Raw genomic sequence first — 26,733 nt, 5'->3', positions numbered from 1 at the left:
GATGAAAACGTGTTAAAGCATCAGGTTGTTTCATTAAACTGAGCATGGCGTCACAGTTAGCTGTGAGCTCATTAAGTGTCTTGAGGCGCCACCTGTCAGTCTCTGGTTCGAACTCTGCAATTAGAGGACACCCCACAACCAGCTGGTTTCTGGGCCATCAGTCCAGCAGGGGGCGCAGTTTACCTCAGGTAAATTTAAAACTGAGCACCAGGTGTATTCAGTTTATTATGTGACATTGTGTAAATTTAAAATCCAAGTAATACTTTGGTAAGTAATCATACATTTGATTTGTGGGTAATGTTTAGTGTAAAAGAAATGTGTCCTTTCCTAATATTCCTGTTAAATCACACGATGAAACAGGGAACAAATAAAGGGTAAATAGACTTTATTTTTTTGAAAGCATGTTAACAGTATTGGAAATTTCATTTTTTTTAATTCACCTCTTACCCCAGGCAACTATTCACTTTAATGTAACTTTTAGAAAAAAATAAAATAAAAGAACTCCTATGTACATTAATTCTCATTTGAGAACAAGCAAAGATATTATTACATTTGTTTACTGTACATATAAACATATGCTACAGTGGCCACAGTTTTTTTTACAATGTTAAATACAAACACAAATGTGTATGTAGTGCTGAGATGACCTTTGATATACAGTGAAAATGCATTTGTTTCAGATGGATGGGAACATATTTCAGCAGTATCATTTTGAATATTCAGATTATGTGGCAGTTGAAACTGCATCTATAAGTGTGGGTTATGTGTAAACGTGGCGTGACAGTGTCCTGAACCGACACCAAATGGAAAACACTCTTTCACCGAACCATCCCACGTTCCTCCACCAAAACTTCAGTTATCAAAATCCCTTACCATCAAGTGCGCTTTTATCCAAGGTTTTCACATTAAAAGCCAACATTCACACATTTCATATTCATATTAGGCCCATCTTGATTCACTAGTTTTAAAGACACACCACACTAAATTAAAAGACAGAAAAGGACAGGACTAGCCTTCAAACTTCAAAACTGTAAAATGTACAAAGTAGAGAGTGTTCACAGGCGCACAGGCAGACTAACGGGACAACGTCTCCTTATCTAGTACTGTCCGCAAGTGTATATATAATTGAACAACCAGGCCTTGTCAGTCAGTCTCGTCACAGAGCTTTGCAAACTTGTTACAGCAGCGGGCACCTGAGCAAATTAGTTTTTCACATTTTACATAATGTTGCCCTTTTGACATTCAACATTTTTAAACTCTTACATAATGTTGCCCTTTTGACACTCAACATTTTTAAACTCTTCACTAAAAACACTGTATTTGCCCAGATGCCACGTGTAACTGCACCAGCAAACATCCACACACTCTCAAAGACGTCAACCCTAGCATTTCCATTTAAATAAGTATAAAAACAGTCATTTATAACAAGTCTATATAATCGTCTCTCTAATCCTCTTTGTGCTATATGGAAAACGATACAGTGTGCATTATGTACAAAGCAAAAAAAACATGTCAGCACTTTGGTGTAGGCTTGTGAGGGACTCCTAAAGCTTTTTTATAAACCTAATATTAATATCAAGAATGACTGACAGCAGCTTTTTTTTTTTACACTCCAACAGATGTCGCTATTGCTCCTCGGGTCCCACTAACAGCTGACTTCCATTCAATATATTGTAATGCAACACACATCATTTTAACCTATATACGACAACTTCAAAGTCCTTTTTAGCCCATTTCCAAATGCCTACAGACTTTCATTTTGACATTGGATGGTACTGAATGGTGAGTGCCGGCATAAAAGCAGGGCCATAATAACATTCACTTGTGAATGAAAACAGGTCTAGAGATATATAAAATGGTCAGGCCCAAGTTCAATGAACAGCAGTGTAATATTTAAGGTGATTCCCCGACTTTCCCTGACATGGAGCGGACAATATAATGGTTTGGTCTCTTTCTAGTCCAGCATGGTTTACAGTCGAGGTCACAGTGACACTGCTAACTTATCATATGACCTACAACCACATTCCTCGTCTAGCGTTATGAACATGGAATGTTCAAATTACAGTGAGTTGCCTTCTTGTCTCCAGTTAAGACAAGACTAAACGAGTGTCAAAACAAACCTGAAACTTAAATTACAGTGAAAGTCTCTCTCAAGTAAAACGGCTGCTCAGTGATTCAGCCATTTAAGCTGGAGGGAGAGGTTAGGATGTAAACACAAGATGCTCTCCTACAACTTGATGTTTCTACCTTCAGCCTAGAAAGCTAAAACACAAACCCTTAGCACACTGTACAGCAACAACAATGACATGGCTATTCTGGTGCACCACCCATGCACAGTTTGCTGGGGGAAAATAAGGGTGAAAACAAGAGTCACAAGGCAGGCCACAACTTTTTTTTTTTTCTTGTGGCGTGGCTCGTATCACATGGGATTTAAAGGAAAGCACTGGCCTTTTCCATCTTGACATTTCTTTCTTTTTTTTCATCCTGTTTTCTTGGCAAACAAAGCAGGCTTTGTGTTGATGTCATAATAATTTGATCATTTGCAGGGCAGGCTATCGAGGGGTTTCCCCATGAATGTGCATATGAGAAAGGGGTCTCTCCCGGCGATCATGTTGGGTTGTTGCTATGTAATGGTTTATAAATGAGGCATTACTGTCTTACTGTTTATAGTGATTTGAGTTGTGAAAAAAGCTGTTAACACATATGCTGATATCATGTTAATATCATAATGATATTAGAACTGAAATGACCACAATAAAGTGAACTTCACATGGCAGCAGGTGTCAAGGCACCCATCATATTCATTTGTTAAACAATGGTGTGACTGCATATGATGACTGCGATTCTTTCAATCTCTAGGGGTTAAGGGCCCAGGAGGGCACCTACAGGCACTGAACGGGACAGACTGTCAGTCTGGCTCTTCCCCAAACAGACCCCTAGAGGGCGCTCAGCTGTCGTATGTGAGGCGCAGAGCAGTTTGGAAGGGAGGAAGGGCGGGGAAGATGGGAACATGAGGGGGTTGGGGCTTTTATTCAGGTAAGGTCAACCCAAGAGCCTCTGGTTTCATCTTGAAGTACTGGTTGAATCGCAGGACGGCATATCTGAGAGTAGAGACACAGATAAAAGCAAAGATAAGATACAAATGCATGTGACAAGTTTGCAAGATGCTAAAAAAGTATTAAGACTGCTCAGGCACACTGTGTACTGTTGACACATATTAATCTGCATGCTTAACATTTTGTTCTTAAACATATGATTAAACTGCTAAAGGCTGCAGAGCAGACTAAAATAGCTCATGATAAAGTGTGCTTGTTGGCTACATACCCCAAGAAGTCGAAGTCGATGGTTGAGAACTTGGCCTGAATCAGAGCCCATAGACCCCAGATGAAATGAGATGCCTTGATACATGAGAGAAAGCAACAGGGAGGATTAGCAGGTACTCACCAACTAAATGTAAATGTCATTTCTAATTGTCTAACACAGCTCGCTCAAGCATGTACTAAGCTGCCAGCAGCCCAACAGCAACAAGAACAAATAGCACACCGCCCTCTTTTCTTCTTGACAGTAAACAAGGCAGAATGCCGCCCAGGGGAGAGTGCCCTGCCTTCAATGTTGTCATAAAGAGCGACTCCCTTTTACAGGGGGCTTCAGCGAGCGCATCACAAATATCCATTTCAGAGCAGGTAGTGCAGGTTATGGCAAAAGTCACTCTGTGCTCTGTTTACCCACATCACATTGTAATTGGTATTTGCTGGCCCAACACCTGTGGCAGCAGGGATGGAAAAATCTACTCATAACAAGCCCAGGGGCTCGTACACTTGTGAGTGTTCGATTTTCACGGTGCAGCAGTTATAGAATGGAACAGAATGGACAGCTTAGCGCAATACTTGATCTCGCTGTATATGTCGACATATATTAATTGTTAACTAACTTTAACTGATTATTTACTATTTATCAGCCTTCACTATAGTCAAAGCACATCACGTAGGGAAATAGAACGTTTAAAAGAAGTAACCTTGACAATATCTTTGGTTGTAATCATGCCTGTTTTTAGCACTTGGATATAACATGACTAAGAATCTCCACAAACATTATCATGCAACCCATAAGTCTGAAAATTAAAAAATGATCCTCGCATAGATATACCTAATCAACTGTGGTTTAAAAATACACATGTCCTAATGCTCACCAGGGCAAATCGGTTGACTTGGACGTAAAGGATCTCCACCTCTCTGTCAGTTACGTCGATACCCTGGCCTTTGTGGTCCTTATAGGCCTCCAAGTAGGCGCGGAGCCACCGCAGCTGAAAGGCCCGCTCTGGGTAGTGACTATAATCCACCTCATTCAGACCTGGAACCAATAAAACACACAGGCAAGTTAAAAGACTCATATTTCTGTGGACATTGCACACATCTTTTTTAATTTATGTGTACCAGGAAGTAGACTTACCAGCAAACTCATTGAAATGGTTCCCAATGTCGTAGGCTTGGTAATTGTACCCAGCATATTCGTAGTCAATGAACTTTACATTGCCTGGAAAGAGAAGCGCCGTTGTTTAGACAGAGACAGGGGCAGCAGACAAAATGATTATGTTGTGTTTTCCCTTTTTGATAACTGAGAATATCAAGGCTTTTCATTTCTAACTTTCTTCCTGTCTGACTGGACTGGCTCGCGAGGCAGCCGATTTCGGGGCGAGGAGTAAGAGTTTGCATTTTGAGGGAAGTAGACTATAGAGACAGACTTTAGCACAGAAAAAAATGAAATATGGGGAATTACAGAGAAACAGATTTAGAATAGAGAGGTATGCTTCTGAAAACTGCTGGCAAGCCTTCTATAATAAGCATGCTGTTGAGAAGACAGATTTAACATATGTTTAGAATGAAAGCTGTTAATTAAATGAGAAATACTATGCCTTTTATGTTGTCTTTTTTAAATTAGATATATTTAAGGACTACAAGAAAAGCAATCCAGATTGCACATCTTCATGGGGTTTGAGCAGTCAGCCTCCAATGGTATCTTATCAGAGTGGATTTATGAGTAACTGAGTTATCAGCCTTTTTTCCAAGCAACCACAAAATAGGCAGCTGGGATATATTAGCAAAGATGAAAATGTGCAAAGCCTGATGTAAGACATGGAGCACATACAAACGTCGATGGGTAAAAAGGAGTGCAGATGTTTTTTCAAAGAATGTTTTGGATACATGCAAAGAATAAATGGAAAAAATGTTCAGTTAAAGTTTGGTTTTAGAGAGGTATGGGGGGGAAAAGGTAAAATGAGAAAAAAAGCAGGAGGGACAAAGGACAAAAGATAGTGAAATACAATGTGGATTTTAGTAAAGTAAACTGTCAAAACAGGTGTACAGCAACACACTCTTTATTGGCTTACACCTAACAATGTGCCTGATGCTATCAGAGTAAGTGACAGCCAACTGGAGATTGAGCTCTTGGCTACAGTTGGTAAAATACATTCTAAGCAACCATCGGAGTCTCTAAGTGCCCCCGAAATATGAGTGAAGATTAAAGCTGCTCATCTACTTGGAACTTTAAATCCGATGTTACAGTACAGCGAAGAAAGATCGAAGAATGTGTTGCTGTCTGACTCCATTTGTAGGTCTATGACTTAATTTACACCGGGCATTGAAATGTGTTTGATATCAATCAACCAATCAAATTTTATTTGTATAGCCCATATTCACAAATCACAATTTGTCTCATATAGGGCTTATCCAGATTGTATCTAGAGGAGTAATATACATTATACATATTAATAATTGTAATTATACATATTAATATGTATTCATTAGCAGCTGCAGTGTCCTGATCCTGTTAAGATCAGTCCAGCTTACATCACACCCTCCTCTCATTTGCACAGGTCCAAAAAACAACTAAAGAAAGAGGAAGAGTAAAAGATGGTAGCCATTTATGATGCTCAACGTTGTCTTATAATATAACCATGGATTATGCATGTGTTTTTGTTTGCTTGCTGGTTTGATAAACTGGATTACAATTCGTTCTCAGTGCATCTTGGGTATTTACATTTAAACCTGCACTAGCAATGTTAATACCAAAAATGCATTTTAATGCCAGGTGTAAATGGGGTAAATAAAAACGAGAGGTACCTGTGGGAAGCACAGAAAAAAGTGGTTGAAGAGGTTGACCTCAAAATACAAACCCTTACTTTTACAAGCCGGATTCTTACAGTGGCATTAATACAAACAAGGGATTTTGAAGAACAATAAATTAAATTATGTTTTTATTTTGGCCTTAGCTAATTCCTTTTCCCTAACATATGAAACATTATTTTTTGAGGTGTTGCTGGACTACAAGAAAGACACTTTGAGGTGGGTTACCAGCCGGCGTGTAGGTCCTAGCGGGACACAACTGAACACCTCCGGGCAGTGGCTATAGCCCCCCTGTGCAGCAGATGAAAAGGTTGGGGCAAACACATCTTTCACACATGCTTACTCTCTCACTGACACATTTGTCTTTTATCCATTCTTGCTCCCACACACAATGTCGAAACATCAGGCCCTGCAGCCAATCTCCAATGCCTCCCCCCACCCCCCACATCCCCTTCGCGCAACACTCCCCTCCAATGCTCCCTTCCCATTGGTCTGCTGTGAACCCAATAGCGTGACAACTCCGCTACTTCTGCAAATGAAAGAAATTTTGAGGGGCTTCCTGGCTGCTGACCTGCAGATTTTGTTGCTCTTGGGACCAAGTAAAATGAGTACAGATTTTTTTTCCTTTTCTTTGCAAACAGCTGAGTAACGTGAGAGGGGAAGGGCAAACTTAGTCTGTGATAGCGGCTGCAAGTTTAGACAGTAGAAAAGCAATGCAGCACTTTGTGGCAGTGAGTTTTTTGGGTAAGAAAATAAGAAAACAGCTACAATAATAACTGAGCTTTAACCATCTCTGTTGACAGTTTTATCAATACAGGAAGTAGTGGTTTCTCTTGGCAGGGTAGCGGTTTCAACTCAGCAGCCAAAGCTGAGCCAAAGTAACAGGAAGCAGCGTTATAGATTTTTACTTTCTTTTCCTGCCTGCTCTGTTTTCAACAAAAGATTGTAAGTGCTGGGTACTACAAGGATAACTATGACGATGGTTGAGACAGCTTGAGTGGGCACAGTCAGAAATGTAGCAATTACGACTTAAAGCTGAAGTGCCCAGAGTCTTCTGTGGTGTCCCTTCCACTGTGGTTGTCAGTTGAAAGCATTGTGTTAGAACAGAGTGTGTGTGATTACAGTTGATGCACTGGACTATTGGAAAGTCCCTTTCTATCCTTGCTCTTAATAATACAACAGATGTACTGATAACCACTGTCTTGTTTATTGAAGCATGAAACATGATTCTGCAAGTCTGCAAACATGTGAAAGTCCTGCACAGATTTACATGCCCGTACATGGGATCTGCACTATACATTAATTCAACGTTTACGTAACGTGAGCCGTCTGGAAAATGCTGTAAAGGAATTCATGCAAGCCTCACAGTGGATGTTGGCCCTCTTTTACTGACACTATATATACATATATATATATTAATGTTTTCTATACTATAGATTCAAGTAAGATTCCCTTTATTCCCATTACCCAAGCTACTCCTTGTCTGTTTGCTTAGGCAAAAAGCCTTCCCTGCATTTTGGCAGAAGCATGTTTCAGCTTTGAAAAGAATAAGGCTGATGATCTTCTATATTAATCTTAATGTCAACAAATCCCATTAAATGACTTAAACCAACATGTAAGTTTGTCTTGTATTTTCACAAATTGTGCCGTTCATTCTTAAAGGATCCTATTTTATTTTAAAATTTAGAACAGGTTGGTGAATATCCCTGGTATGTTTAAGGGTCGTCTGCACTAGTTTGATGATAATATGCCAATCTCCAGGGATCAATAGCAGATGTTAGCGATCAAGATGTGCAGATTTGAGGCACAAATCATCAGCTGATTACCTTGGTGTCATTGGGTGTTTCTGCCTTTTAATCACAAGACATCCTCAATGTATTCTTTTAATTGAAAAAGGGGATATTTCATGTAATGGTTACTCAAACAGGAGTGAAAAGAGACTGTTGGTGAAATAATAAGTATTCATAGCAGCAGGATACGTCAAAATAAGCTACACTGTGTTCATCGTAATGTAATAGTCACATCTCACCCTGTGAAATTGTGGCTGACTGGTGCATTTTATTAGTTTCACAGAGCGCTCTTTGGTACAGAAAAATAGCTGCATAAAGCAAAATTTGTTAGATGAATAAATTCATTGTTGGTTTTGGATTTGGTTTGGATTGCTGGAAAATTAAAATCCTACAGAATATCATCAGACATATCCTTTCACTCATATTGTCTGCCCAGTGATCAATATTGGTGCTTTGAAATGAAAAATTGCGGCGTAAGGAGAAGTGACGGAAAGTAGCTTTGTATTTAAGGCATTTAGCTGCTGCTCAGAGTGACTCAAAGCAAGTGGAAATCATAAAAAGAAACAGTTGTAAACAGTATTGTGAGGATCCTAGCAACAAGAAGTCAGAGGGAACTGGTGGCCGAGTAGCATTGTAGGGTGATAAGTAGATACTTGGCTCCTACTGATGCCATGAACTCATCCCGATTAGCCTGAGCAGTGGGCAGACTACGTGAGGGCCCTCAGAGCCGACTGTGCGTGAGGTTTGTCTCCCTCCATTGCCTCCCCAGGGGCAGGGCGGCGCAGGGCAGCCACAGCCTCAGCTGTCATTCCTAGGGGAGAAAGGCTAGACACAAGGAGCTGTGAGAAGGGCCCCGCCCCTCGCCGCAAACCGACGAGGGGGCTGACAGCTCTTAAACCCTCCCATAAACACCCCCACCCCACCTCCCACATTCATAAAATATACCCTATACTTCCACCCCTTTGCTTTTTCTTTCTCACCCATTTCACCCCACCATTCCTCCGCTATAGTTTTCACTCAATGACCGCTACAATTAAAGTCACTCAGTGCAAAAGTAAGCTAACAAGTTTGGCTGAGGACATGGTGCTAAAGCACCAAACACATGTGCTATCAATAAAACTGAGACTTGGTATGATGCAATGGCATTGTCTGTTGTTGGTTTTCCTTCTTTCGGTTTTCAGCACAGAATTAGAACGACAGATCAGAAAACATTCTTTGAAAATAATGAAATCCAAATTAGAAGAGACTTAACTGACACCCATTTGTAAACAACACAATGGCCAGGATCTAACAATGTGTAATAAACTGAAATCTGTGACAGATGCAGTGTTTTAATACATCTTTGTGTTCACAAATATGACTGTGGCAAAGTTTATTGGTGGTTAATGTGTGTTGTGTTTGCCTTATTTTAAATAAGGATTCCATCTGGAGCATTAGAAGAACATCCAAAAACTGGACTGTCTGACCGTTCTAATTCTATGCCTGCAGCCCGATGCAAACACTGACAATGAGAGAAGCATGTCACTAGGGTTGAGGAAGTGCACATAATGCAATCCTACCTGAGCGTAGGGACCAAATGCAGATCACACTACAACACAATACAGGCACACGGGATACTCACCTTCGTCCTGGTTGTAGATTATATTTTTGCAGAGCAGGTCGTTGTGGCAGAGAACTACGGGGGAGCCCAACACCGACAAGCTCTGCTGGAGCCACACCAGCTCTTCTCGGAGGCACCGGGGGCTGGGCACCTCCATGTGCAACCTGCAGGGGGCAGAGAGTTACAGAGGGTGAGGAGATTGAAAATTAGTAGGAGTAATAATGGTAAGATATATGGAGGTAGTCAGTATGGGTACTTAAAAGTAGAAGAGAGGGCAGAGATAGAAACTGAAGTAAAGAAGTAAAATAAGAAGAAAAGGAAACACCATATGTAATTATAAGGTTTAGTCCTCATTTGTTCTTCACATATTTATTTTTGACTTCAGTATAGAAGAACCCTGAGATATACTGCAGGTGTCACTGTCTCACAGGTCTTTATCAGCATTTCTGTCATTATGTTAATATTTGAATGTCATCCATGGAAATAAAAACAGCTTGAAAAAGTCCATGTTTGTTTTGGATTCATTTGGGCACTGAATACATAAAGGTAGTTGTTATTGGCAATGCAAATGTCAGTCAATCAAGACTCAATGGTGCCAAAGTGCCCAGAGCGTGTGAATAAGATAATTGTTACTCTCATTGGCTGCCATACAGAACAGGTTTGTTATTTGTGTACCTGTGTTCTTTCATGTCACCACTGACACAATCTGACATTATGTAACCTACATATCCAAATTTCAAGATTTGAATTTCATAAAATAAAACAAAAGAATTATGAATAATATGAAACATGCACAACATAAAACTGCAATAAAAAATGATATAAAAACTACTGACTAATACTTTAAACCAAATGTGAACGAGAACAAATTACCATTACATGAATATTAATAGTTAAAAGCCATAAAGAAACAGGTTTTTTATTTACTTTTGAAAATACCAAAAGAGCTTACTATTCAACTGTTCCACAGTTCATGACATGACTCGCCAGTATAATGATAACAAATATTGAAAAATAAAGCAGTATTGAACATTGAAAAGGAAATAACAGTGGATCTTGGTGATCTGGTTGAAACAGAACATGTAGGAAAATATCTGATATGGCAAGGTCATTTTAAAATTAATAGACAAGTCAAAGAAAACCTTTTAAATCCCTTCTGAAAGGTGCAAGTAGTCAGAGCAGTGTCTTAAGCAGTGGGGTAATATGATCCTTTTCTTTGTTTTGGTTAAGATTCAGGCCACAGCAGATTCAGGCCAAGCATTTACGCTTGTGTTTTAGAGTGTACATTTCCTCATGTCTCTATTGGACCTTTTAAAATAATTCCAGTTCCTTCTACTATTAGCTTTAAAGTATTTTCCCCATTAATGTATTTTTTCAGGGAGAAATGAGAGCAATGATGGACATTTAATAATGTTATTATTATTTAGGCTAAAATAAGAGTGATAATCAAGTTTAAGAAATCTAGAGTTATGGTGCTCACTAACTGAAATGTTATTTACAACTCCTTCCCCTAGTGGCAAGTATGAAGTAACAATCTCTCACATTTTTATGGAGCTTCTATTTTAGTTTTCACAGTTTAAAGAGAAACCATCATACACTCTTACATTATCTCTTTGGAATGCAATAGTTACAGTAGTAAACAGTTTTTCAAACCTGGTGAGATAATGAAAGGGATTCCACGCACTTCCTCAGTCATGTGAGGCATTTCGAACACTGATAATGTCGATGTTTAGATAATTTATGAGACTGAGGTTGGGGGTCATAGTTCTATATGGAGGTAACTGAGAACAGAAACAAGAGACAGAATCACATGTTCCAATACAATTATAAATAATTTTTTAACCAAATTAGGAGTTAAATATTGTAATGTGTTGAAAACGAAATTATTATGATTATTAGGTCCATCAGATCCATTTATTGTAGTGCTTATTTTATTGTTTGCAATCCATATCAATGACAATATTATTCTTATTAATTTCATACTGTCCCAATTCATATTTCAAATCACAACACTTTGGTTTTGGGAGAAACTAGATTAGACTCGAAGACGTACTGGAACTCATCTTTCTCTCTGAGAAGCATAATTTGCATACATATTTGTTTATTTAAGAGGCCCTTATAGGAAAGCTGCCTTCATATAGTAGATTTGCTTTTGGCTTCTTCTTTCCATCTACTTAGAATTCACTACTATGGTATTTTAATTAATTGTAATTCCTTGGTAACTCTTCATCCTTTGAAATCTATAATCTCAATCTTTTTGAGATTAATGTGCTACTTTGCTGTATTTGTTTAAGTAGTTGTTGTTCTTTTATCTCATATCTTTATTCTTTTTTTATCCAATTAAAGTTTATATATAATTCTAATAGGCCATATTTGTTGGTCTGGCAGTTTTCAATAACCATGACACTACAGGGTCTCACCTGGCGTTCCGCTCGGGGTCCTTGAAGTACTTGGGGATGAGAGCAAAGTACTTGCCCATCTTTAGCCACATGTCGGACTGGGGCAACCAGCCATTGTGGGCATGAATGGCATGGTACTTGGCCAGCTGCCTCGCAATGAGCCTGTAAGTAGAGCAAGACATAAAATGGGAACATTTGAGTTAGAGCATGAAGTGTTAAGGTGGAATATGAGTCCAGGATTCAGTCTTCATAAACTAAAAGGTATAATCTGGTCAAGAAGTCAAAACTGAACAAGACTCAGGTTACAGAAACAAACACTGTTATTTAGGTCACACTTTTGTGGAGTAAGGGAAGAAAGGTAAAGCAGAAATAGAAAGGATGGTGGGGGAGGAGAATGCAGAATGCAGAATGCAAAATAAATGCAGTAAAAACTCAGTGTCGTGAGTATAAATGTGTTTGAATACATGACTAGCCTTGAGGTGATAAACAATGACTGGTGACAAACCTATCAATCAAGTCATATGACTTCCTGATAAATTCCCTCAAGACTCTTGGCTTCATAACAAGGTGTTTTACCTGAAAACAGATTGGCTGCGAATGTGTTCAGGCTCCAGGGCAGTTCCTTGGAGAAATTCATAACACAAGCCATTGTTGAAGGTACAGTAGAGGCGCGGGGCACAGCGATTTGCGTGGAGTACTCTGAAGCTTTTAATCTCATTCTCCCGGTCCACCAGCAGTTCTGTTTTGTTGCCATAAATACGGACGAGCACCACATCCAGCATGACCGTACCCACATAGCAGCCCAGCAGCTTATTGGTTATTCCATCTGTAAAAAACTGTGTATACAAATAGAAGAAAGAGTGGAAACAGGTTAATTTTGGGGGTGCAACAAAATAAAACATAATTTGTCTTGTGTTTCAACAATGTCGCTTAAGGCCTATGGTTTGACGATAATGGGACCATCATATGCATTATGCTACATGTGTCTGAAAACCCACATTCTTTTGAGTATTACATAAGCTCCAAGAGGAGTCAGGGTCTGGCAAACAACAGGAAAAAGAGAAGGACTTTGTGTTGCCGTAAAAACTTTGGCGTGTCTGTCTCTGTTGTGAAGCCATGGGACATTTTTGTATTGAGTGAGGACCCAACATACCAGCTCTTATTGTTCACCCTATGAGGGATTGGCTGAGAATGACAGGATCGTGAGGAATTTTATTTTTTTGCGTGATGAAGCAATGACTGGCATTTTGCTGAGTTCCCACTCTGCTCTCATTGATGAGCATAGGCAAGGATCGTGGAGCATGTGATCGTCCTCAGTATGTTTACCAAGCAGAGCCACACACCCCAGTCTGTTTTGGGATCTGAGAGTACTGAAGTTTCAGGGGATCTGACCAAGATGTCAGAGAGCGTGACTTACTTTACTTTTCTGGGTAGTAATAATAATGACAATCTACAAATCCAAGGAATCTCTGTCTGTCTTTAGAACACATATCTAGAGAACCTCTCATCTTATTGGCTTCACACATGTCTATTATTAAGTTAGTGCAGTGTCAAATTTGGAGTGATTTAATGCAATACGTTAAATATTACTGCGCTTCAAACAAAAACAATTTACATGGGTAAATACCAGAGGAAGCAAACATAAACTAATAACTAACAATACAAAAGATCTGTCATAAACACACATACAAAAATATAAAATCATCAGAAATCTCTAGAATTCACACATTCCTATCGAAATGTAAAATCCACACCATGATCAGACATTCAAATGACAGACACACGTTAAAAGCCGTTCTGAAGAGGTGTGTTTTAACTCATGTGACATTACATGACACAGGGATTGGAAATACTGTTCCCTTTGTTCCCTTCTCAGTTTACTTCACTGTCATGTTTGACTTTTCTTCCCAAAAGTAAATAGTTGCAGGCATGTTTTACGATACAAATATGTTGACATATAGAGTTTGTTTGTTAGCAAGTGTGGGAGGGTCCACAAGTTTTCATCCAACTCGTTAAGACTTAGGGGGGGTGCAGCATTATGATCATATTAACTGACGGACCCCCCCCTCCCCCCCGCTCCTCTGTCTTTATATATCTGTGTAACCACCTCCACATAAGTCGCAGCAAGGATCAGTCATTACCCCTCGAACACCGACATTACATAAGGTTTAGGTTAAGTATAGCGGTCACGCAGAGGAAGCTGCGCCAGAAGCGTAGACAGACTCCCACCCCTGATCCTGAGCTGACGCAGATGCAATTCACGAAGAGAGAAAAAAAAAAAAACACCGTTGTACCTTATGGGACATAGTTAGCTAACACCTGTTTGGAGATAGCATCTGCGCATTCGATACGGCTGCTAGCTTTCCGCGACATTAGCCCCTGGAGTTAATTTCCATAAGAATAAGCTAACTTTAATATGGTAGCACCAGCTAGCTTAACTTGTAGCTACGCAGGGGTGATTGTTCAAGCTAGAGGCAACATGGAGGCGTGTCGCACCGGGCAAACTGGCAGCAAAACACGTTCAATGAAATAAATAGAGACATTAACTGCACCTTCATTTTAACCTCCGACGGCTTCCAGCTGGGTCTCAGCTCCTTGAGGAGTGTCAGTGCTCCGGGTCTGTAGTCGCCCTCGTCGACTGTCACGTCTATTTTTGGCACCGCTGGAGCCTCGTCCGGTACGTGAATGTAGTTGGCCATGGCGGTTTCTCTGGAGTGCTCGGGAGCGGAGTGAAAGTCGGGCGGTGTTTGCGGTGGTCTCGGTGCACGCAGCGGACGAGATGTGCGCAGTGTTCGGAGTGCGTGAGTGTTCGCTACTGCTGCTCGTGTGCGACAACGCCTCTCTACAAGCCACACCCACCTGGAACACCAGGGCAGCCCCGATGCATGCTGGTCGTCGATGCAAACTGAGAGCACGTGTTTATTCCATCGTCGCACGCCGCCGGCAGTTCCATTTAAAATGGCTTTATGTTCGTTTTCATCAAGAGATGGTTGTTGGGGAAAATAACTAATAATGATTATTATGATTATTACTATTATGATTCCCTGTGCATAATATGTTTGGTTTTAGTTAAAGTTTTTCCTCGTTTAAGCTTTAGTGTTTAACATACTAAATGACATGATTTGACTATTTGCACAGCCTCCATCCAGTTACTGGATGCATACATTTCCCTCAGAAACAATAAAGTATCCATCCATCCATTTGTATTATTTTTATGCTGAAAACAACACACACACACACACACACACACACGGTTTTGTCATTCCATTCTGTTAACTGTCCTGTATTCACTGTTCTTGTCCTGCAAAGTTAAGTAAGATTGAATAAAATAAAATAAATATTATACAATTAAATAACAGAAAAGAATAGCTCTACGCATAAAATAACATTAATCAAATCCACAACACTAACTACAAACACTTAAATTCCAGGTAGTGGACGTCATTTAAACGTCGGGGTGCCCTGGTGACTACAAACAAGCACACACTTGCCGCAGCCCACTATGCTGCTGACGTCACGTCCGCAACCTTTCTTGAATGAAATGAGCTTTGTGTCACGACTGAGACGTAAATGTCAGAGAGTAAATCCACTCTGTCTCTATAGTTAATCCAGTTCTCTGCTCTCAGACACACACAGAGGTAATAAGTTAGTTATAAACAGAAACCAAGAAGGTTACTGATTTAGCCTTCTCTATTAATGGTTAAGATCTGCCCTCTCTTTTATCCCTTACTCCATTTCTGTCAGCAGTCCCTTGTCTTGATTTTTTTTAGAGGCCACAGAAACATAGAAAAAGCCTGTACTCACCATAAAGTAAAGCTAGACATTTATTTTGAAGGCTCATCACTATGACCTATTTGTTTCTCCCTATATCCAAACCTGTGACAAAAGAATTCCAGTCATTCAGGTGAGGGCACACTCCCTCTCCTCAGGGAAAGACACAATGCGTAGTCCCTCAATTAACACAAAGTGACTGAATAAATAAAAGTTAAAAAACAACATTACGTTTTTAGTACGTTTTTAGGAGCCAGGTCAGCTTCGTTGCACACGTGAGCTCTGCTGCAGGGATCAAAACATCATATTCCCCTTAGTTGGTGTTTTAATGATGGTGGTGGAGACAGCAGTTTGTCCAAAAGTTCAGATCTAACCCTTGCCTCTATTAAACCAGTGCATCGTATCTCATTTCATCAGCTGCCCTGCATTCTTTTCTATCAGCAGCCATATTCAACAGGGATGTTGAATTTTATCTCAATGCATTCACTGCTCTGTCCAGCCTGGACTCACCCAGTCAACAATGCCCTTGCTCTCCACACACACAGGTACACACACACTGCCCAGTGCAATCGGTCAGCCACACAGATGTTTCCTGCTGTCCACTAGTCCAGTTGAATGAAATGGAAGGTGTCATCTTGTACAGGCGAAACTTATCAGCAGCTCTTAAGGAAAAATACTTTTTTTTTCTCCACAGTCGTAAATAAGGTGAAAGAAGTGCAGCATGTCCCAATTTCCCCCCTCTCTACTATGGTGGTTTATTGCACAATTTTGTTGCTTTACACACATACACGTTGTTGATTTTACTCAATTTGCATTACGCTCAGTGAGTAAAAACAAAATGTTGCCATAACAACCTTTACTGGCTGACAAAAGTGGCTGCATCCAGGTAGGCATGCTCCTGTGGGTCAGCCCACTAGCCCAAATAAAACCTAAATCAACAAAACAGAACACACAAGTGGAAATGGGAGGTTGACTTCTTTTAGCATTAGATATTTCTTTTCCACTTCTAATGTTTCTTGTCCTTACAAAAGGTGGATTTTCAAATAGCAGCGTCCCCAAGAGCAACACGTCCTCAGAAAAATAGACCGTATTATGTGAGCTCCACAATGTCTATTGTTGTAAAGTCTTCTGAGGCACAGGAGGAGCTGTGTGTGCTGTTGAGACTGAAACTTGATCGAGAGTCACTAAGACAACACGGCAACAAAAGGATGTTCCCTTTTTTTCTAAAGCAAGTATCACTAAGCAGATCCCATTGTTCTGCACAGACGAGTGTGTTTGCTTATCAAAACAGTGGGTCACTTTGACAGTCTCTTATTGTATTGATTTTTTACCCTCAGTTCAGATCTGTTACTGCTTCTTATTAATATCTATGAAGTGATTTTTTGAAAATAATTTAATTTGAAGCAAAAATATAGTCTTAAATGTACATACACATTAGTTCATATCTTCTCTTCGTTGCCAAAAGAAACAAATCTAACACACCATCTTGGACATTATAGAATGCTGAACCTCGCCCATACACATTCCTCAGGCAAGATTTCTTCATCTCTCTACCTTGAATGACTTTTGAGCTTGAAACACTGTGTTCTCCAAAGTCTCCACCCCTGTTCTCAGTCAAAGTAGTCCTCTATATCAATGTCAGGGTTGAGCAACTCCTCTCCGTACTGTGTCAGATCCATCTGGTTGAGGATTAGGTTCTCAAAGGTCTCCTCCAGATCCGTTTCCCCGATCAGCACTGCTCCTACCATCCTGCCTCCACTGAGGACGACCTGGCCCAAAGAAAAGCAGGAGAGTAAGTAAGCGCCGGCCCTACAAGTGACGTGCTATCTCCCCCAATTTTAACAATCAAAATTATCTGATCAAAAGTTTAGCTCAAACCCAGTAGCACATACAGAATGCATAGTCCTTGCTCATAGAAGAACAGTGGTTCTTTTCACATGCTGACAAAAGTTCAAAAATGTATCACATGGAATATTTTCAAACTGCCACTGGAAATACAAGAATGTCTTCAGCTTTGTAACTGCTGGCCTCTTTTGATACCATTCACAAAGAAGTGTATGTGCAGAATAGCAAATCCTTTGTATTCTTGAGTGGATCAACGTTGTGTAATGAGCCACCAGTAGAAAATAGACTGACACACTTAACACTAGAACAATCAACACAAATGACATTTGCACTGCACTTTCTGGTTCTACTTATTTACCTTCACATACTCATGGCCTTTAGTGCAGCGCACCAGCAGTTCATGGTCAGACCCCAGCCCCTGCCCATTAAACTTCCCCAGCAGGACCACCTGTGGAATGACCAGCAGACAGGAAGTTGTTTCAATGCAGAGCTCAGAGTGAGAGAGAGGACAACACCATGCAGCACTGTGTGAAATGACCATGAACCCTCCTGAAAGGAACAGAAAACTGCTGTAATTTGCAGTAGATAGTGATTGACATATTGGTTATCATTTAAACAACTTCAGTCCGCTGCAGTAAAATACCACGCACCTTATAGTTGAAGAATTTTGTGATGTGAGAGAAAAGCTCGAAGCAGAAGTCCAGCTCGATTGGTTCTGACAGGACGTGCGCCGCCATGCAGCGGCCAGCGTACCAGCCCATCTGACGGGCCTGGGTCCACAAACGCATCTGAACACAACCAACGTGTACAAAACTCAAAATTATAAAGGGAAAAAGCCGTTTTTAAAGACTTACAGTTAAGAAATTAGGATAGTTTTTGTAATAATTTGCTCTTTTGTCAGGCTATATCTGGGCAAAAGTGTCATGGTCCAATATAAAGATCTTTAAGTTTCTTTGATAGCAGGCAAGAAAGATATTACACGGAAGTGACAACAGGCAAACCTGCCTTCAAAGAACAACTCGATCGTAATTGTCAACAAGACTGACTGTATGGAAATGGACCTTTACCTTAAGACGAAGACTTGATAGATACAAGATACTGGGGGAAATGGACTTAGTCTGTTTATTTGTTCAAAAAATACTAATAAAAAGAAAGTTAAACAAAAGAAAATATCAGGCACAATTTTCCTACAGGACAGAATCATTTTTAATGTTGTATATTTATTCTTATATCAAGGAAATGAAATTCAGCTTTAGTAAAATTATTATAGAGCATGTGTTTCATTACTGATGACAGGATGAGTTCATAAACATGGAGCTCTTATAGTTGTTAGAAATGAATTATTGAGATGTTGTTTTTTTAGTATAAAAGAAGTGATGATGAACAGATGTGGAAGCTGACATGAATTAATCTGAAGGCCGAACCCATGAAAATGAAAACAGAAAATGTATCCGTCAGTTTACCTGCTGCCACAGTGCGCTGTGTTCCCAGCATGCTGTGCAAACATCTCCTGCTGCATAGACGTGTGACTCTGAAGTCATCATGTGTTCATCCACTCGCAGGCCAGCATCATCTGCCAGTGCAAACTGAAAAGATAAAAATAATGATTAAGATCAAATTAAGAGTCATATTTACTGTTCTGCCATTTTTTACGAGGTGGTTTTACAGTGGAAAACCAGTATTATGAAAGTAAATATGTACTGTAGTGACACCTAGAGGCATTAAAACATATCTGCAGAAAACTTTACTTAACTTTACGGAACTACATCAGTAATTCTCAATCTGGGGTCACAAGATAATATCTGGGGGTTGTCAGATGGTTGTGGAGAAAAAAATAATACAATATATTCAAAATACAATTACATATTCTAGAGTCTGAATCATTTTTACATAAAATTGTCTGCGCCACTGATAAAATCTGCTATAGATGTTTGTGCACCTGAGTTAGAGCTTGGTTACATGCACTGATTGTACTGGTGGGTCGCAACTCAAAACTGTTGAGAACTACCAAACTACATGATGATGTTAAGGGCCAATGATGGGCTGGCCCTCGATCCAGGGTGGACCCTGCTCCTCACCCCTACTGTCAGCTGCGATTCGCTCCAGTCCCCCCGCAACCCTCAAAGAATATGCAATATAGATAATGGATGGATATGGGAGAATGTCTACAGAACAAAGCTTGATAGGCTTCATGCTACTGGCATTAAACAACACCATTTTCCTTTACACAGGATTGTTCTACATGACATTGTGTGAACCTCCTAATGGAGAAGTCTGACATGGCACAGGCACATCTAAAAGCCTGCAGGTCTGACATGTGACTCGATGATTAGCCTTTAATTCAAAATGACTATGTTCCCAAATTTCATTAAAGCACTGACAGACTTACGGCTAATTTATGCTCAACGTTAGATACATATTTGGTTGAAACCTTCTGTCTGAACTCTGCGTTCATTTCATCTGTATGTGTGCACTTCTTCTGAAAGCTTACGATTCGGACAAAACAGACAAAGTAGAGTAGTACCACTTGAAATCCTGGGGGGTAGTGTAGCCAGTACCTCAAGTGAAACAACCATTACACTTGAGAAATAAATTTCAACAATGGTAGAAGGTTTTGAGGGAGAGACTTAAAGAGTCGCAAGGAACCTACAGGCATCTATATGATGTTACTTTGCCTGTGCACAGGGACAACTCTGCTGCCGTCTAGTGGGTGTATTGCTTAACAACCACACCAACATAAAGCCAGCTACCTTGTTTGAAACAGACTTATCTTTACCTTACTTTATTATTCTTTTCGTAAGTAAAGTCAGTATAAATGAGCCTTTGCAGCTGTCATTTAATTTGCATGTGGATGAGTTTACTTACTTTGTTGCCATGGAGAAACGGCTCTGTGTTTGGCACAACCCCGGTGGCGCTGACGACAAAATCGCAGCCAAAAGTCTTGCCATTGGTCAGCTGGATGTAAACTGGCCATGCTCCAGCTGAGAGGGAAGAAAAGCTGAAGGAATGAAAATGTGGGAGGAAAAAAAGGGAGGAGAAAAGGAAGAAGCAGCAAATCTAGTTCTCACCATTCTCAGGTCCAAGTGTTTGCTGTTGGGAATTGAGCAGCTCCTCAGAGGTGAAGATCTTTTCCACCTCACACTGGTATTCCACCGAAACTCTGCGGGACACCTGAGCACACGCCAACACAGAGGAGAGACTAAGGAGAACAAAAACAGCAACGCAGTGGATTTTTCCCACACCAACAGACTTCTCAAGCTGACCTCCATGTTTAAAGCAACAGAGGTGCATGTGCAACCTCACCTGTTCTGCTCCTCTGAGAGCTATTCCTTCATGCCAGTCTGGACCGAGGGCACTACCAGGCTCTGTTGGCCCGGCACCATGCCCTCGTGAATTTCTATCTGAGAACAGACAAACAGATTACACACATCCATAATGTCTGTAATGGAATAAAACGAAAGCACAATGATCCAAACTCCCAGATGTAGACCTGCGGTGAAGGTGTGTGATGTCCCGACTGCTGGATCCTCTGTGGTGTAGCGTGGCCTCTTACAGGGAGCGGCTCTCTCAGGTTTGTCAGCCTCCAGTGACGGGATGAAGAACTGGGCAGCCCCCGCGTCAAAAAATGTGTTTCCTATGGCCTTGTCCTTCACAGCCCAGATCACCTCACAGCCTTCTACCTCATACCTGCACATTTCACATTTAATAACACAGAATGGATGAATGTGAATGTCTGAATAATCTCTGAGCATTCTGGTAAAATCATGTAGGGGTTTTATACAGTATATGCTTAACGTTCTTTGGTTGGTGTGTCAAAGAAATCAGAATAAACTCATGTATCCCGCAACTCTTTGGCAATGCTTTACTCACACTAATTCCAAGGCAATTCCACCATTTCCAACAACGACAATTCTCTTTGCACTGGATAACCGCTTCTGAAACTCCTGAAACACAAGTAGAAGAAATGTGGTGAGCATCAATACAACTTAAACAAAAATATTCCAGTGAGCAGCTTATGTTTTAAGTCCATCCACAGTATCCTAAAAAAAAAATACTAACTGATTTCAGTGGTGGGAAGTAAGGCCATGGGAAAAGTAACAGGAAGAGATTCTTGAGTGGATCCAGGATTTTCATCACAAGGTGAAGCCATTTTGAACATTTCACTTTATTATATTTAAACATACACTCAGTGGTCACTATATTAGATACAAGTGTAAAATCTCTTCCAACAGGCCTGCAACAAATTCCACCTCCACAAATGACACAGTCATAGTTAAGAGGTGGTTTATACTGGGCTACACTATCATTTTTTCCCCTTCCTATTTGCATATATGTAAGGCAGAAGCCGAACCATAGAGTTGGATTGCAATAGACTGTACATGTGTAGCGAATAAAGTGGCCAGAGAGTGCATAGCTCAACATCATGAACTAACCTGTCTGTTGATGTGATGAACAGTGATTTTTACACCTACATACACCTACATATTGCAGTGACTGCAGCAGCTGGATGCACTTTTAGTTAACAGATGTTTTGTTTTCTTTCTTTATTCCTTATTTACTTACATATTCAGTGTGTTTGATAAAAATGAATGGAGATGGGTGGATAACACATTTCAAAACCAAAAAATAATGTGATGATGATCTTTTTCTTTGGATAAATGGTTTCTTCTTACAGTGTGAAGGCCCTGCTAGTTCAATGTCAGCATGAACTTTGGACCACCTTGTCAGTAATAACAGAAACTTCCAGAGGGATGTGGTCATACCTGGGCACTGTCTGTGTCCCTTATCCCCAACACATAAGGGTTTTCCTGGGTTAGGAGCTTAGGTCTGCCCCCACTGCAGATACACAGCTTCTCATAACCAAACACCCGGCCATCTGCAGTTTCCACTCTCTGAAAGAAAATAATGAGAAATAGAAATTAATTGAAACCCCCAATTTTAATAGTTGTAACTCACCTCTTATTTTGGTAAAATAAACTTTTTTTTACAAACTGGGGGTATGTTTTCGGCACGAATGCACATTTGTATTCTTATCAAAGTATTCCAGTTTTCAGATCATATGATGCAGTCACATGTCCACAGGGTGGCAGTAGTAGACAGACAGTCACCAAAAAGCCTTTATTGAGATCTGTTGCTGGGAATCAATGTCCACTTTCAAATATGATGTAATTCCTAATGAGGAAACAGCGAATTTGGATTTACAGTAGATACAGGATTATATTTTACAAGCGGTCACAAAGTTTTTCCCTGTAAAACACAGCATTAAATTTTAAGTAACTTTCTTAATGTACCTCTTTAAAGTCAAACAACTACTTACATGTGACTGTGTGTGAAGGGATTTGACAGAAGACTGGATTACAGTCAGGTTGGGAAACTTCTCCTCCAGAACACTGGATGGACGCTCCTCCACATCAAACTCTTCCAGCGTCTGCGAAACCTTCCCAAGAATGACAAAGGAAAATGATGGATTCAGTTCCTGACACTCAATTTAATATGATAATATTTGTCAAATGAACATGAATATGGACCGAAAATGACTTAACTCCTAAAATTCTACTACTCCTCAGAGTGAAATATGCATATCGTTGTGGAGTATAATTGTAAAACAGGCACTGTGTAAAACCTTTTTAACTGTCTTTTGTAAAAATATCTGTCTGCCAATAAAAACCTAATGGAAAAAAAAAGCTAAACGAGCTCTTATTCTTCTGTGTGGCAGAGACTCAGCAGAACACAAACCCATAACACTTTCCCCTCATCATCACCCTCCTCATGCTGACCTGTTTATAGTTGGTCACTGCCTTGATCTGAGGACCTGCTGTGATCAGAGCCACCTCAGCTGACGGGATCTGGGATGACAGCTGCCAATAGAGGTTAGGATTTGTGTTATGTAGCTACATTACGTTCATTAAAACAATGGAGACTCGGTACACACGTAAAGAAACAACACATCTATCCAGTTCAGAGCCGATTTGTTTATTTTCACCTGCTCAACACACGTCACACCTGCGATGCCTCCTCCCACGATCACAAACTGAAACGTTCTCTCCACTTGACCTGCCATTCCACAAAGCTAAGCTAAAGGGCTAAGTTACCTAGCGAACACTATCTGCTGAGCTTTCAGCAACAGCAAAAACACTCCTCTTGCATAATACACAGTCTGTGTGTCAACATAGATACGCTAACAAAGATGTAAGACCCAGATAGTTGAAGTTAAGAGTCTACAAGCTGACAGGGAATTATTTTGAGCTTGTTAGCCAGAGGTTTCCAAAGCACATGACGCTCAGGAGTGAAGGAGCGATTTACTTCCGTGTTTACAAGTAGCTACGGCAAGCAGCAGTGACCTAAACAGCACAACTCTGCCTGTTCATGTTCTGCTCTTCAGATGACCTCCCCGTGTGTGTGTGTCAAAATATATTTAATGTCGATATTAAACTGATTGGGATTGGGATTTTTTGAAAAACAAAGTTTGGAGTAGATTGAGTTAATACATCTACTGTAGCTATAGCTGTCTCAATTCATTTAGAATGGGTTCAAAGGTACTGAAGCCTATTGCATTCACTCTAGAGAAATACATGTACTCATACATGTACTCTGTTTTTCTGAATTAACGAGATCATTTTCGTTTAAAAAGATCTTCTTTTTCTCAAGTGAATGCAATAGGCTTACTGTGGCTGGTGTGGTCTCTAAAATACTGACTTCTACAAAAGACAGTACTCTTTCATATCTCATCAGTAATAATCACATCACAGTAACTGTTTTCCCTCAGTTCTCACACTATTTATGCAAAGCTACATACAACCAATATAAACAGATTCATACTTACTGGACATTAGGCTAATACACATATACAGTTTCCCAATACTGAATGTAGCATATGCTGAGATTTTATATATAATATATAATGTAACACATGCTGTACCGTGGGTTGAGGCAGCACAGAGCACACAGGACACGGAGCAACGTTTTAAATATTTATTATATATACACACACAGGCAACTCAAGGCAGCTATGTGTGGTGCACTGACTCTGGCTCTGTGCAGGAGGGCAGCGTTTTTATCTGGGATATTTTGGCCTCATCTTTGGATAGTTGCAGGAAATGGAGACTTGTCGTCCATGTTTAAATACACTCTGATACAGAGGGTGTGATAGTATAGATAATACATGCACAATGCATTTAATCTGTTTGAGTAGATAGATAGATAGATAGATAGATAGATAGATAGATAGATAGATAGATAGATAGATTGATTGATTGATTGATTGATTGACTGATTGACTGATTGACTGATAGATAGATACTTTATTGATCCTGAGGGAAATTTTGGAAAGTAACAATAAATGTTAGTTACATTGAGCTGTCAACATCACATCAGCATATTTAACTTCAGTTGACTCAGTTGTTGTCTGTAAGTCAATTTATCAGTGAGAGCAGGTAGCAGTGCTCTGTTTTGAATTCCGCTGGCAGTGACGACCTTCTTGTCAATATTTAGATCACAACTGTACCTTCAGTGTCAGAGATTAACGGGGTCACCAGGCCGTGCATCCGACCCAAAATTCCATCAAAACACGCATCAGACGTCATTACCGTGGTGATAAACAACTCGACACTGGATAACAGCTGAAGTACACAGCCATTTGTGATTTTACATGAAATAATTGACAGATCTTGACACGATCCACCGTTCGCTGTCACTGCGTTCAGCGGATAATGGCTGCATTGTTTTTGGATTCGTCAGCGAAAGCCAGCACTCGTTCTATTTTTGAAAAACCTTCATAAAAGGTTTTAAGCACGTATGGGAGTATTGATGTCATGTCTGAGATGATCAGGTCACATGTAATTAAACACAGGTTAATGGCGTGCGTCATACTTCCCCTCTTGATTTTCATAACATTACGCTGATTGACAGCAAGACAACACAAGAATACTGTTCTGTAATCACAATTTTGTCTCAAAAAGATGTTTTTGTGGATGAATCTAATACATTTTTTTTACTTAATATGAAATCTAACCAAATGACCCATTCAATTGTTAGAACACATGTAACCAGGAGCTGGAAGAGGAATCTTCAAACTCTCAAAGTCACAGTCTCTGAAATATAAAAGAACCATAACTTAAAAAAACATCATCACAGGAAACAATTGAGGAAACTACAGTTTTCACAATGTAACATTGAGAAAAAGATGAGTGAAAACATCAACATAGAAGTATCACTGATATCTGCTGTCCACCAACTGAGAGTTATCAGCCCATAATGTCGTGTGAACAACATCTTACTCTTTTATTTCAATCACAGTTTAACCAGTTATACAGTGCTGCACAATAATATGATAACCATGTGTAACCTTAGTGTGTCCAGTGATAACATGAATGTCCTGAAATCCTATTTTCTCAATTCGCCTCTCACTATTGTTGATGGGAGCCTTGACGTGGTTTTAACATTGTCTCCCAAAGTTGATTATTTATTTAGTTATTTATTCATTTTCAATGAGAGATTTCTTCCTCGTTTTCATTCTTGCTTTCTTCACTTTGCATCAGTCAGGATTTAATAATATTTGGTGTCAGCACTCTGACAAAACTTCACACACACAATTCTGATGAAGAAGATTGAATGTGTTTTTTTAACCTTTACTCTCATAATAAATAATGGTATTTTTAACTTTATGAATATCTCATAAAATACAGAAACACTAAAGTGTTTTTTAGTGACTGAAGTATAATCACACACTTTGACACAGTTTAAATGGGATCCTGCATGTCAGTAAAGTAAGAGGCTCTACAGACATAGGACGTGTGATGTTTTATAGTAAACTGTGTTCTGATTCATTTCAACATTGAATTTCAAAACTAGTGATTTATGGATAGTTTCGTTTTAGTTCTGTAAGTGAATTAGGAAATATTTTATATCCTCACATTTAAAATTACTGTATCACTGTGAACATCACTGTGCCTCACCAGCAGCTGATTAACTTAGCAAGTGAAAACAGGGGCAGGGGAAACAGCTGACCTGCTCTGTCCAAATGTTACAGAATCATCCAACCAGCACTTCAAAAACACATCATTTAAAATATTAGTAGTAAATATCTTTAGTTCAGGACTGTGCACAGACACTTGGGTGGGGGGGGGGGGGGGGATTATTCATGATGTAACCTATCAAATAGATGCTCATAGCTCACAGCCCCTGCATGGAGCTGTAATGATTTGCAA

The 26,733-nt window shown here is 39.9% G+C and overlaps 2 protein-coding genes across 3 annotated transcripts; both read right to left on the bottom strand.

The window, feature by feature from the left end:
* Positions 1 to 368: 368 nt before the first annotated feature.
* Positions 369 to 15,383, bottom strand: etnk1 (ethanolamine kinase 1). The gene is made up of 8 exons (XM_020092257.2): positions 14,464 to 15,383; positions 12,488 to 12,747; positions 11,933 to 12,073; positions 9,534 to 9,676; positions 4,450 to 4,533; positions 4,190 to 4,350; positions 3,325 to 3,398; positions 369 to 3,101 (listed from the first exon to the last, which is right to left on the bottom strand). Exons 1-8 carry the CDS (start codon positions 14,608 to 14,610, stop codon positions 3,029 to 3,031), a joined length of 1,083 nt encoding a protein of 360 aa, XP_019947816.2. The 5' UTR covers positions 14,611 to 15,383; the 3' UTR covers positions 369 to 3,028.
* A 1,023-nt stretch (positions 15,384 to 16,406) lies between these two features.
* pyroxd1 (pyridine nucleotide-disulphide oxidoreductase domain 1) lies at positions 16,407 to 23,855 on the bottom strand. Of its 2 annotated transcripts, none has more exons than XM_020092078.2 (13): positions 23,511 to 23,855; positions 23,305 to 23,385; positions 22,845 to 22,964; positions 22,291 to 22,419; positions 21,398 to 21,471; positions 21,018 to 21,214; positions 20,831 to 20,928; positions 20,596 to 20,698; positions 20,393 to 20,508; positions 18,991 to 19,113; positions 18,178 to 18,315; positions 17,886 to 17,975; positions 16,407 to 17,451 (listed from the first exon to the last, which is right to left on the bottom strand). In XM_020092078.2, exons 1-13 carry the CDS (start codon positions 23,586 to 23,588, stop codon positions 17,293 to 17,295), a joined length of 1,506 nt encoding a protein of 501 aa, XP_019947637.2. In that variant the 5' UTR covers positions 23,589 to 23,855; the 3' UTR covers positions 16,407 to 17,292. The 2 variants fall into 2 exon arrangements, with proteins under 2 accessions (XP_019947637.2, XP_019947638.2); XM_020092079.2 differs by having other exon boundaries at positions 17,886 to 18,076; positions 23,511 to 23,847.
* Between the last annotated feature and the right edge of the window lie 2,878 nt (positions 23,856 to 26,733).

Source organism: Paralichthys olivaceus, chromosome 23 (assembly GCF_024713975.1).
Source record: "Paralichthys olivaceus isolate ysfri-2021 chromosome 23, ASM2471397v2, whole genome shotgun sequence".
Classification (NCBI taxonomy): domain Eukaryota; kingdom Metazoa; phylum Chordata; class Actinopteri; order Pleuronectiformes; family Paralichthyidae; genus Paralichthys; species Paralichthys olivaceus.
Note: the sequence above shows the minus strand (reverse complement) of the source record. Positions and strands in the feature narration are given on the sequence as shown.